The 12,975-nt window shown below is 34.7% G+C and overlaps 1 protein-coding gene across 1 annotated transcript; it reads right to left on the bottom strand.

Moving 5' to 3' along the window:
* Positions 1 to 4,098: 4,098 nt before the first annotated feature.
* LOC113055886 (urokinase-type plasminogen activator-like) lies at positions 4,099 to 11,774 on the bottom strand. The gene is made up of 11 exons (XM_026222265.1): positions 11,721 to 11,774; positions 10,485 to 10,568; positions 10,332 to 10,377; positions 9,210 to 9,311; positions 8,970 to 9,129; positions 7,749 to 7,846; positions 7,422 to 7,608; positions 6,543 to 6,694; positions 6,257 to 6,397; positions 6,011 to 6,159; positions 4,099 to 4,659 (listed from the first exon to the last, which is right to left on the bottom strand). The coding sequence occupies exons 2-11, from the start codon at positions 10,539 to 10,541 to the stop codon at positions 4,489 to 4,491; spliced, it is 1,263 nt and encodes a 420-aa protein (XP_026078050.1). The 5' UTR covers positions 10,542 to 10,568; positions 11,721 to 11,774; the 3' UTR covers positions 4,099 to 4,488.
* Positions 11,775 to 12,975: the final 1,201 nt, after the last annotated feature.

Here is a 12,975-nt window from a genome sequence, read left to right as displayed (position 1 = left end):
ACCATCGCGGGAAGCGAGTCTTCTAGAGAATGAATCGTTCGGTGGAGTCGGTTCGCAAAATGATTCGTTCGCGTATCGCGTCAACAACTCACCGAATCTGACAACGTTTGATATTTGTCCTTGAAACCGCACTTTTATCTGCTTTGTGTTACAGTTAATTTTAATTGGTAAATAATCTAACTATAATAATGTTTTTAATGTCATCAGTATATTCATTATATTCTTCAACAACGCTTTTCTAGCATTTACAATACTACCAAAACACAGTAGTTAAAGTATTAGGTTTACTATGAAAAAGTAGGACTAGTAGGAACTAGTAGGCCTGCTTATTCTAGAATTTGATTCATTACATCGACAACTAAATCAATCATAATCGCAGTTATTTAAATGCAAAAAAAAAAAAAAAAAAAACTCTATGTTTGTCTTTTATACACATTTATTTAAAACCCTGTTTAAATCTCTAGGTCTAGGAGGACGTGGTGACGAACTCTTTCTTTGAAGTGGTTTGTTGGAATGAACCGTTCGAAAGAATCGATTCGCGGCTTCCCACATTACTCTCAACCGAAACCTCCCGGATGACGCACACTCTTCCATCCGCCAATCGAAAAGCGAGTGCCGGCGCGCCCGTGAATGCGATTGGTTGGCACAAACGTCATTCGTCCTGATCGGCTCCGCCCATTGCCTTTGTCGCGAGTTCTTCCCAAGTTACGCAATACATTCTCATGCCCTAAAAAGGAAACTTGATCCCACTGTTCTGGATGAGGAATTCTGAGGGCCAGAGGGCACCGACGCGGTCTGAATGTTGCTCAGCTTTCGTTTGAAGCCTTCATGCCAAATTTTCACCTTTATTTGCAACAAGACCAGTGAAACAACAAGGAAACAATTCAAATAGAATCAATTTACAACGTGCACGGTTTCATGATACATATGTATCCACTGATGAATCTGATAAAACAGTATAACATTATATAGGCCTACATATTTAGCTTTCTCTATATTTTGCTTTTGTCATGGCATTATTCTGCCAGCTACTGCTTCAACGTTTACATGAATTAAACCTTACTGAAACTTGTTAAAACTCTAGAAAACTCAAACACATGAATGCACATGATGAGCTCAGTGGATGAAAACAGATGTTGCATCATGATGAAACTGTTGTTCATTTTGATCATGTTGCACATTCGATGTTTATATCATAATCATAAGAGCAGGTTGCAGTCTTCAGCTGGTCTGATCGAACTGAAACCACAGTAACAATGACTCAAGCTGTTTCAACCCCACAAACTCTCAAACAGCCCAAGAATTTGCCCAGAGACCCTCAACAGGCTGCATGACCGAATATGGAAGAGTCTGAAAAGAAAGAATCAAGGAAGTCAGCTCAGAGTAAACACAAGCGTGCATGAGTGTGTGTGTGTGTGTTCATGCTGCTCACCTCAATGTTAATCATGTTTGATCTGACCTATAAAGTGACACATTAATGATGGTGATGTTGTCATAGTGTGTTTGAAACAGTTTATGTTGCTACTTGAAGCACTTATTTGGTTTAGATTGCACTGTAAAAATTTTTACGTAAAATCAACTAACTTACTGGCAACAAATACCCAGCAAGCTTCAGTATTTTATTCCACGGTAATATTACTGTAAATCTGACTACAGTAGTTCACAACATACCTTATAATAACTTACAGTATATTTATACTGTAGAATTAATTACAGTTCATTCTTTTGCACTGTATTTTAAAATACTGTAAAGTTACTATGCAGTATAATTGATTACGGTAGTTTTTATATTTACATATACGCATATATACACAACATATAACTAACTACAATCTTACATGCTTAAAAAATAATGAAATATAAAGGCTTGTATGAAAAAATAAAATAAAAAAAATAACACATTAAGCCATAAAGATACGCAATTAAAAAACACCCACATAAAACATTACACTTTTTTTAAACTATATGCTAAATGCCTTAATATATGGGTTACCTTATGAAACGATGGATTATAAAATTCCATATAAATAAATATATAATTAATAAATAAAATTCCTTGTCTGCTGGATTATTACTGTGATCAATTTAACAGTAATATAAGTATTACTGTAATTATTTTCCCACTGTATTGTTTTTTTTTTTTTTTTTTCAAAGAATAGCATAAATTGACAGAAACTGTCCTGTAAATAGTTTCTACAGTAAGACAAAGCTGGAAATACAGCAATAATACAAAAGTTATAAAATTGACAGAAACTTACTGTAAACTGTTTCTACAGTAAGCTTTCTCTGATAATACAGCAATAATACTGTGAAAACAACAGAAATCGTTTACAGTGTGCATACAGAAACCCCTGATTAAAAATATATATTTTTAATTAAACCAAGTCATTAATACAACTTAAGAATTAAAAGATTAAAATCCAGACAAAATTTGTTGAAGTAGCTAACTTTTTCTTATTTTTTTTTAAACTTTTTCTTTATTAGTTATTACTTATAATAGTTTATACGTTACTTATATATGATATATTAGATCTGAAGTTATTGATTACATTTTTCTCATTTGTATATATATATATATATATATATATATATATATATATATATATATATATATATATATATATATATATATATATATACACAATATTTATTTATTTATTTATTTGCAGCAACCAAGCAGTCAAATTCCTTGTAAGTGAAACTTAGCCAATAAAAACTTCAGTTATGTCATATGGTTCCATTATTAGACTTTATATCACACATTCTGTCATTTCCACACAGTTTAGTATGCTTTAATATTTTTAGCATTGGTCAGTGACGTCATGTGTGTTAGGATGAAGTGTTGACAGTCTCAGTGTCGGTCTCCATCTAGTGGCTGAATGAGAAACTTCAGCTGCTCTCAGAGAAATAGGTTCAAAGCTGTAACCTAAAGTACAAAAGCTAAAATGTACATCTTTGTTTCCATTTAATTTTACTTCCAAATGGTGCATATTAGTATTTTAAAGGTAGGCTATATTAGTTTCCCAATGACCACTTTTGACCTTTGTAAAATCAAACATCATAATTATAATAATTATTACAGATTATATTATAATATGTTTCAGTGTTGCATTAGTGATATTGGTTTTAATTTTTTTATTAACATTACAAGCAAAGCGCTGTGTAAACATGCATATAACAATAAACAAATAATAAAAAACTAAATTTGTAATCAAATAAATGTAAAAAGTGAAATAAGTTAAATCTTTAAGATTCTAGGAAGGTTAAATAGTCTGGATATACTGTTGAATAACGAATTAATAAAGGAAGGATTTTAATGAGAGAATTTAATGTGGTGCATATGAAATTGATTAAGAAATAATAATAGTTTAATAATAAAAGTTTTCATTAATTTGATATTTTTGCATATTAAAGAAACTGAACAGTACAATTTGAATGAGATTTCTCTGACCTTGTTAGTTATTATATATTTAAAAGGCAGAGTCCCAATCAATATGATCGACTGAATTCTTCTAATAAGACACGACAAATATGGAGTTGTTGCAAGCTCCTTTTGAAAGAGTGATCTAATTTTATAGTTATGTGATGAAGGATGCAGAGTTAAAGTAACTTAAAGTGCTCCTTTAACTCTTTTAGGAATTGCATCTATGGCAATAGAAAATTATTTGGAAGTTATTGGAAAATCAAACGTACATAATATTCGTTATAACATAAAACAAGACCTAACGGTGCAGTGGCATTGTTTGTATGAGTGACTGCATCTGTGAGTCAGTCTGACCTTTGACCCGATGACTTCATCCTGTGGGTAAAGCAGCTTTTCCACTCGGCAGCTGCTCTGAAATTACACACACAGCTGTTACGATGATCCGGACTTAGTCATACTCATATTTTACACACATTTGACCTCATTGTTTTACTATGATAGTGTACAATAGCATTGATAGTACGTGTGTGAATCTGGGTGAACTGCAGTGATTTTATGGTCAAATTATGCATGTTGCAAGTTAGTTTTGACCCTTAATATTACTCAAGGAGATTAAATATGCATAAATATGTGACATGTGCTCATCATAACACTACAAAAATCTAATCAAATCATCTTATGTAAAATTCATTTATTATTAGGAAATACATATATATATATATATATGCATACACACATATTATGCAAACACTTTTTACACAACATTTACTCAGAATGTACACAGTACTTGTTTACTGGCCTAATAATAGTCTTTTTTCATTGATAGTTACACAGCAATATAAAATGATAAAAACAAAGTGAAAACACTATTTGAATACCAATGCAAAACTATAGTTTCACAAACATTTTCCACACTGAGAGAGGTCCTTTGAGCTGTGGTTATATCTTGGCTTTAGACTGGAAGGTAAGAATGATTGATGAGTAACTGAGTTTGAGCACGACTCGTCTGCAGTCGTTCGTTCATGTTCTTTATGTGTTGAATGAGAGCAGGTGAGCTCTCGTTCTCAGCTGAGTGACGGCAGGCCGGTTTTCTCCAGGATCCAGTTGTAATAGTTGCTGACTTTAGTATAAACTCCTGGACGGGACTGTCTGGAACATCCCTCTCCCCAACTCACCACACCGAACAGAAACACACGGTCACGCACACGACACACCAGCGGCCCGCCGGAGTCACCCTGAAACACCCAGAAGAACAGACGCATCAGCCTGACACTTTTCATGCTTCCCAGTGATAATGATGTGCAATCATTTTACATGCAGCCTGTAAAAAAAACATAATAATCTGAAAAAATAGGGAACAATTCATTGAATTTACTACATAAGTGGTTGCAATCAATTTATTTTAGCTACATTTAAATACATTTAAATTTGCTGAAAGTTAATCAAATAAATTATTATTGCTAAATTTTTTTATTACAAAATAAATTGATTGCAACCACCATAAATTTTTTTTTTTGTAAATTCCCAATGAATTTTTTTTCAGTGCATTGTATTAATAGTAAGGAATTTGCTGTATTTTTTAATTATTACTACATGTATATATATATATATATATATATATATATATATATATATATATATATATATATATATATATATATATATATTATTTTTTTTTTTTTTTTTTTTTTTTCAGTGTTTTACCTGTACTTTTACAAATTAAAAAATTAATGGATAATGCCCTGGAAGAAAGTTACTGGTACAATTTCCTGTTTTTGTGTGTGTGCAAATATATATATATATATATATTTTTTTTAAATGTAATGAAAAATAACAACAAATCTAAAAATAGTAAATTAATAAAAATATCAATCAATCAATAGACAGACAGATAGATAGATTAAAGGGTTTAATAACAATGATATGCTAGAATAGGTAAACAAAATTGATTTAATACATAATACATAAAAAACAATTTAATTTCTACATTAAATAATTTAGTTAAGTTGGAAAGTTGGAAGTTGTAACACATAAGTATATGTTACTTGGAACCATCTGTTAAGTTTACATTCGTCAAGTAAATATCAAAGTTATGATCCCATCATGCATTGGGGCATGAATAATAAAAAAATGTAAAAGTTTTCACCGTTTTTGTTTTATGGTTGCTTCTGATGTTAGGTTTAGTAACATACTGTTTTGTGACATCTCAAGTTTATTTCTACTCAAAATGACCCATTCATACTCAAACACTTTTCACATGTGTGAAATTTACTTAAAAATATCTGTGCAAAAACTTGCAAAATAAAAATTGAGTAAATTCATCTTCTTGTTTTTGTGTGTGTGTGTGTGTTTTTTTCAGGTTTGCAGATCCGAAATAATAATAAAAAAAGATGTAAACTGTCAAATGAGTTGGGAAGACAATTTGTGTTTGCATGAGCTTTTATAATACGTACAATTTCATGCATTGGGTTTAAGCCTTTATTGCTTTAGAAGAGTAATGAGACACCAGCTTAATGAATACAAGTCAAATTGGAAAACTGGATTGAATAAGGATCAGTGTTGTTAAATAAGTGGTTTCCGGCTCACCTTACACGCGTCCGCGCTCCAGTCAGGACTCCCGGCACACAACATGTTGTCTGTGATCATGCTGCCATAATATTCTTTACTCGAACACACGTCCTGGGACAGCAGCTTGAGCTTTGCTTCTCTGAGATACTGAGAGTAATACCACAACCCTACAACACACACACACACACACACACACACAATGACTGAACCCTTCATTAACACAAACAGAGCAAACACACTCTCAACACAAACTCTGCTGATTACCTTCTTGTTCTCTGCCGTATCCAGTGACCTCACAGGACGTCCCAACACTGAGTGACTGATGCACCTCAGGGATGCAGACCATCTTGACTGAACTGGACTCTTTCGCACAGCGACCGTCAGGACTGCGGATCTTCAACAGCGCTGAACACAGAGCAGTCAATCAGAAGTTAAAGATGCATAACCAAACTCATAAAGCCAGAGCATGTGTACAGCTTCAGATTCTGATGTTTTTTATTAAAAGTGAATAGTGCCGATGTGTTAGGTGTTAGTTCTCAGTCAGTATTACCGATGTCGTTGTTGTAGTTGCCGTCTGTGTTGTCGAAGTGTTCATGGATGAAGAGCTGTGAGACCCTGAGCTCCTGCTCTCTCTGAGCATCCGTCTCATTGATGGCGTTCTTCCCCACAAATACTGAGAGTTTATGGAGGCTAGTCTTCGTGCTGAAAACAAACAAGAACAGATACATGTGTAAATATGTTTCCAAAAACACATCCATGCATGCTTTTTCCTTCCCATCCATTTCTCATGCTTCTCATTTATTCATAAATTTAATCGAACTGCATTCATCAGGAAGGCCCTAATAAAGGAATAAATGTAAATTTAAGTTTTTTTTTTTTCAACCATCTCATATTTTTTCCCCATCACCAGAATCTGGAATCTAATCTAATCTCTTTCCATTTTTGTTCGATGTTTTTTTTCCCCATCACAAGAACATATTTATTTCCTTGCAAAAAATTTTTTCATCACCAGAACTTTTTCGTTCCCATAAAAAAAAAAACACTGTTTTTCTCATAAACCTTTTGCGAGCGAACAGAAAAACGCGAGATTTCTCTGTGGAAGGCAACATATAATGCAAAAGCCTGAAATCTAATTTTCCCTATTATTACCATCAACCGGAACTTTTGCGATCTCTTGAGAACGCAAAATAACGGAAATTAAATTTTTCTTCCCTTTTCATAACTTTTTACGTTAGCATTCAAAAATTCACTCAAGAAAAAAATAAATAAAAAAATAAAGGTTTTTCGGGGGAACGCATTATTTTATTTTTTTTACTACTGTAATAGGCTATATATTTTCTTCACGAATTGTTATTATTATTATATTTCACATCGGAACGCATTGACACGTCTGCAGTTTCTTCTCTCTGTCCGGTTGGTTTGTACCGACCCGTCGGGGAAGCAGTGCGCGGCCGTGAGGACCCAGCAGGGCGAGATGAGACTCCCGCCGCAGGTGAACGCTCTCCCGCGCGCGCTCCTGCTGAACACCGCCGCCATCCACGGATGACGCTCCACGGCGCTCAGAGCCCCGCCCACTACCTTCATGTTCCGCTCCTCCCTCTGGCCACACTGCCAGCCTATTGGATGAAGCACAGTTCAGCCTGTCAATCAAACAGCAGACGCTCCACAATGATGCACATCAACCTGCATCTAACCATTTCATATACGTCAGATATTTCGTAATATTACTTTAACAATAAAAAGGACGGAGTCAAACCGTGATCTTTTGCACATCGTGGAATATCGCAGTCCTCTTTCACGATCCTAGACCCGGTCCGTACGTAACACCACGGTTTGCTGCTGTAGTCTGGGTTTCTGTTAAAGTTATAACATGTGCGTGTTATGATGGATGTAGCTGACAGGATAAGAGAATAAACAGCACAGAGAGATCACACTAGAACCTGAAAGACTGAGCACAGGCTCAGACAGGTGTGCAAGGTGTGTTTGTTTGCAGGAGATGTTCACATCTGAGTTTGAGAATAAGAGGGAACGTCACAAATCCTGGCAATAAAATGTGCAATAAAATGAGTCATAATTCACCCCGGAATGAAAATAAATAAATACATTCTCATACTGTAAAATATAAACTGTATGTAGTGTATGTAGGCTACAATTTATTTTTAATTAATGTTAATTCTAACTATTTTTTTTAGTTTTACATTGATTTAAGTATTAATAACTAACGATCGAAAAATGTTATTAAAAACTTTTTTATAACTTGAATAAATGTAAAATAATTAATAACCGTATAACGGTATGGATTTACAGTAAAATATAAATAAATGTTATTGCGGTAACTAAATGAGCTTAATTGTCAATGCAAAAAAAAAAAAAAAAAAAAACTTAATCATCCGAAAAGCCTAATTTGTTAAGCAAAACTTAGTTTTTTTAAATAAAATTCTTATTTTTTTATGATATAAAATTATTAAAGATTATTTATTTATACAGTAATGCTATTAATCAACATTACAAGATAATTATTTGATTAATAATAACTTTTAAAAAAATTCCATTTTGTGAAAACATAAATTCAATCTAAAATTTAATTGTAGTTTAATTTTAACATATAAATGAAATTATAATATATATATATATATTATAATTTCATTTATATGTTAACATTAAACTACAATTAAATTTTAGATTGAATATATGTTTTCACAAAATGTAATATATATATATATTTAACTTCCAGGTGAATTATGCCCAACACATGTTCCTGAAATCATTCGTGAGATCCGCTCATAAACTGAGCTCCATAACATCACACCAGCTTTCTTGTTCTATTCATATCCATCCCTTCAGGACAAATGCATGTTGATTTTGTATTTTTCAGCTTTTCAACTGATCGATGGTCTCTAGGGAACTCCTAGTAACAGATACCCGGGCAAGTCTGGGCTCTGCAGTGTCTGCTGGTTCTCATCAGTCAGTAACTCGCCTGCAGTGGTTGTGTCGTCCCGGGCCAAGATTCTTGGGATAGGCTCCAAATTCCCGCACACTCTCTGGATCCCATTCCAGACATTCCCGCCCACTCTCTGATTTGGACACGCTACCTCTGTAGTGCAGACCCATCCCGTCAAAGCAGGAGACGGATTCATCTGTCACAAAACATCATAAATGAATATGAATGCATGCAAACACCAGTTAAAGATAATAAACACATGTGAGAGATGCGCACCTCTTTCACAGCTGGAGCCGCTGAAGCCATCAGGACAGAAACAGAGCATGTGACGCCCCGACGGAGACAAGACCGACGTCCCTCCATTCAGACACACAAGACCTGATCAGAGGAAACAATCATTATCAACATGAGATCTGATTACAGGGATTCCAAAACAGAAGTACTTCATTAGATTATATCACATCTTAATATACCGTATTTTTCGGACTATAAGTCGCACCTGAGTATAAGTCGCATCAGTCCAAAAATACGTCAAGATGAGGAAAAAAACATATAAGTTACACTGGACTGTAAGTCACATTTATTTAGAACCAAGAGAAAACATTACCGTCTCCAGCCGCCAGAGGGCGCTCTGTGTCTTCAGTGTAGACTACAGGAGAACTGAGCAGCATAGAGCGCCCTCTCGTGGCTAGAGACGGTAATTTTTCAACTTGGTCCATTTCTCTTGGTTAATTTCTCTCGGTTCATGTAAAATTAATTTTGATAATTAAGTCGCACCTGACTATAAGTCGCAGGACCAGTCAAACAATGAAAAAAAGTCTGACTTATAGTCCGGAAAATACGGTACTCATAATCAGACTACAGATACTTTTGTATTACATGTTTGTCACTCAATAGCAATAAATAATTCATAATTTATTAATAATTTGCATGTTCACGGTTCTCTGACATTGGTTAATACTCACATGACATGCAGGTAAACAAAAAATGCCCCCCAAAAATGTGTAGTAGATATTTTATTCTAATTGTTGTTATTTAAAAAAAAAAATTAAACTTTTTTTTTTTTTTTTTTTTTTGTAGGATTTAATGAATTATTAGCTTTTCATTAAATACAGAGACTCCCTGCATTTCCCTCATGAACCCCAGTTTGGGAAAACTTGAAGTAATGTAATATTTAATGCACTTGATGTTGAAAATAAACAACAAATTTAATATATTTTCTTTCTTCTATGTATTTGTATGCCAATATGGTAGAAGTCTTTCCTATTTAAATCAATGTTTCAGTTCATATGTCACGTGTTAGTTCATAAGTAATCTTAAGTTTATCCGAATCAGTCATTCGGACTATAATTTGCAAGTAATCTGCTGGAAAATAAAGACTGCAGACAGTTTCTGTACCTGATTTCTCATATAAACCGCTGGGAGAGAGTCTGCGCTGGGCTCTCTGGAGGTCAAAACATACAAAACAAGGATGAATTATTATCATTTTCGCTGTTCTATAATTAAAAGCATGCTCTAAAAGGAAGCGAGTTATGTTTGAAGCACACTTACACAAACCGTGAGAGCTGCTACAGCTAGAATCAGTCTCAGAAGGCAAACCCCAGTCATTTCTGCTTCTTCTCTGAACGATGAAACCTGTAACAAATGCATTTTTAATTAACCCTCGATTTGTGTTCAAAAACTGGGTCAGCGTCTGTGCTGAGGGGTAACGTGAACCACTTTCGTTTCTATGCAATTTGCTAAAAATCAGCAGCATTTTGAAAACAGAAAACCTCTGATGTAGCTTGATAGAGACTAAAAATACATATGAGAAATGTAACAGTTTGCTTCTATTTTTAAAGTGTTATTTTTATTGTGTTCCAGGTCAGTTTGACCTACATATAAATACAAAATATAAAAACTAACTTAACTTGTATTGAGGTGCAAATAACCACAGGTATGAAAAGTATATGAAATTATTCGAACTTAGCGTATTTGTATTTTCTCTGTCTTTTTGTGGTCTTTTTTCTCAAACCATTGTTAGGATAAAATGGGTTTCAAACATTTCTTTTCAGTTAAAAACCCAATAACTAACAAACCTTTGAGAGAATTTTAAGTGTGAAGTTCAACTAAATGCAGAAGAGGAGTCTTAATTTTGAGTAAACATTGTGTTTTAAATTTCAAAGTTTCTCATGTATTTCATATTTAACCTTTGAAAAGTTTCTCTTTACTTGATTTTTTGGCAAACTGCATTTAAACCAAAATATTACCCCTAAAGCTAACAAAATATGTTCAGCCTTTCCAAAACACCACTTTGCACATTCATTACCTTAAATGAGAAATTCTCACAAAATTTCAAGAATAAATAAATCTCTAAATAAATCCGTAATCCGAGTATAGTTTGAAAATACAGTGTCACATTGAAAGCACACTCGAGACAAGACTTTAATCCAGAAATGACTCTAAACAAACATGACTTTCCTGGACTCAGGATCAGACAGAACAGTTCCACACCCACAGGATCAGAAATATCACAGATGACATGTTTATCATAGTTTTCCTAGACGGCAGTGAGACAGATATTCCTCTCCTCGAGAGTTTCAGAAGAGATCTCAACAAACGAACTCGGACTGAACTTTAGGAGACAGTTGCATGCTGTAGGACATTACATATCATCTATCTGCATGCATTCACAGTGTTTGCAGTCACAGATCATTGTCACTATGAATACTGTGCTATCTAGATTGATTTTAAAGCCGTTCACAATCATGCATTAAGTCTTTAATCAGTAGTAAGAGCCTAACTCACCTGAATGTGTGTTCAGATCAGATCAGGTCTGGTGTGTGTCGCTCTGCATCCCACTGAAGGCTTTAAACACTCCCTATATACTGTATATAGAGAGTCTAGTGTGCTGTGATTGGCTGCAGGAACAGACTCGCTTGTGTTGGGGGAGTTTATCCGTCTGTGAGGGAAACACACGTGCTCCTGAACTGAAACTAGATCAGTGAATCACAATCATGATTCAAATGGCTTTGAATTCCTCGATTCCCTCATCCTGGAATTCTCCTTCTTCTGTCAACACTTCTCTTTTAACCCTATTCATTTCAAATGATCGTCTCTAAATGATCATCATGATCAAAACTTTTCTGTTGTGCACAATCAGCTCCATGCATTGTGTCGTCCGATTGACAGTTCAAACGTTTTTAATAAGTTAGTTGTCTTTTAGTGCAATTGTATAAACGTCTAGCTTCAGCTGGAGCTTCTGGTGTCAGATCTTGAGTGATTGTGATCAAGTAAAGGTCAGAATAAGGTCAGTAATATCTCCAGGTGAGCTCTTCCTGGACTGAAGCAGCTCAGCTTTACTTGATTCTCCATCAATCATGTTTTAGAGTCTCAAATCTTTTGAGGAGCGTTTGTTTCCGGAAGCTTTATGTTCACTGTTCCTCAGCCGAGGAACGATCTTCACAAGCCTCCAGAACATCTCACATCTTCTGAGGAGCCTTAATTTCTTCAGCTCTCAATTACTGTGTTATATGTGCAGATCATTTCAATCTCATTCAATTAAAACAGATTATTTTTCAGACTATTATTTCGAAAGTTATGCTTTTCAGGGTTGAACTCTCACCCAAAATGATAAAGCATGACCTGTAGTCATAGTCTGAAAGCGTTAATCTCAGTCTGGGTCACTAAGCCTCGCTTCTGGGCAGCGAACGAGCCTCTTCTCCAAAACCCAGACGCAGACGCCCACCAGAGGAGACACACGTGGGCAAACACTGAAATCAGTTTCACGCTTCCTCATTCTGAAACATCCAGCTGTGCGCTAACAATACACAATAAACACACACACTTCAGCTTCCAGGCCTTCATTTCCATTGGATTTAAGAATAATTGATGAGTAATTGCTGTAGGTGTTGGTCGATAGCTCATCACATTCGGGAATGTTCAGATATGATTCAGCAGGTTTGACACATTGATTCAGCTTCTGTGTTTATAGCGGCGTGAAGGCGTCATCTCAGACTCCGGGCTGATTTTAGGTCACTGATTAAGGCTTTTGAAAACGTGA

Source organism: Carassius auratus, chromosome 37 (assembly GCF_003368295.1).
Source record: "Carassius auratus strain Wakin chromosome 37, ASM336829v1, whole genome shotgun sequence".
In the NCBI taxonomy this organism is placed as follows: domain Eukaryota; kingdom Metazoa; phylum Chordata; class Actinopteri; order Cypriniformes; family Cyprinidae; genus Carassius; species Carassius auratus.
The sequence above is the reverse complement of the archived record's forward strand: the minus strand, read 5'-3'. Positions and strand labels throughout refer to the sequence as shown.

Excerpts from the sequence above, each read along its gene's own strand:
- LOC113055886 (XM_026222265.1), bottom strand. The coding sequence starts at position 10,541 with ATGACTGGGGTTTGCCTTCTGAGACTGATTCTAGCTGTAGCAGCTCTC. Across the intron at positions 10,378-10,484 it reads TAGCAGCTCTCACGGTTTGT|AGAGCCCAGCGCAGACTCTC; the intron begins GTAAGTGTGCTT and ends TTTGACCTCCAG. Across the intron at positions 6,398-6,542 it reads CAACTACAACAACGACATCG|CGCTGTTGAAGATCCGCAGT; the intron begins GTAATACTGACT and ends CTCTGTGTTCAG.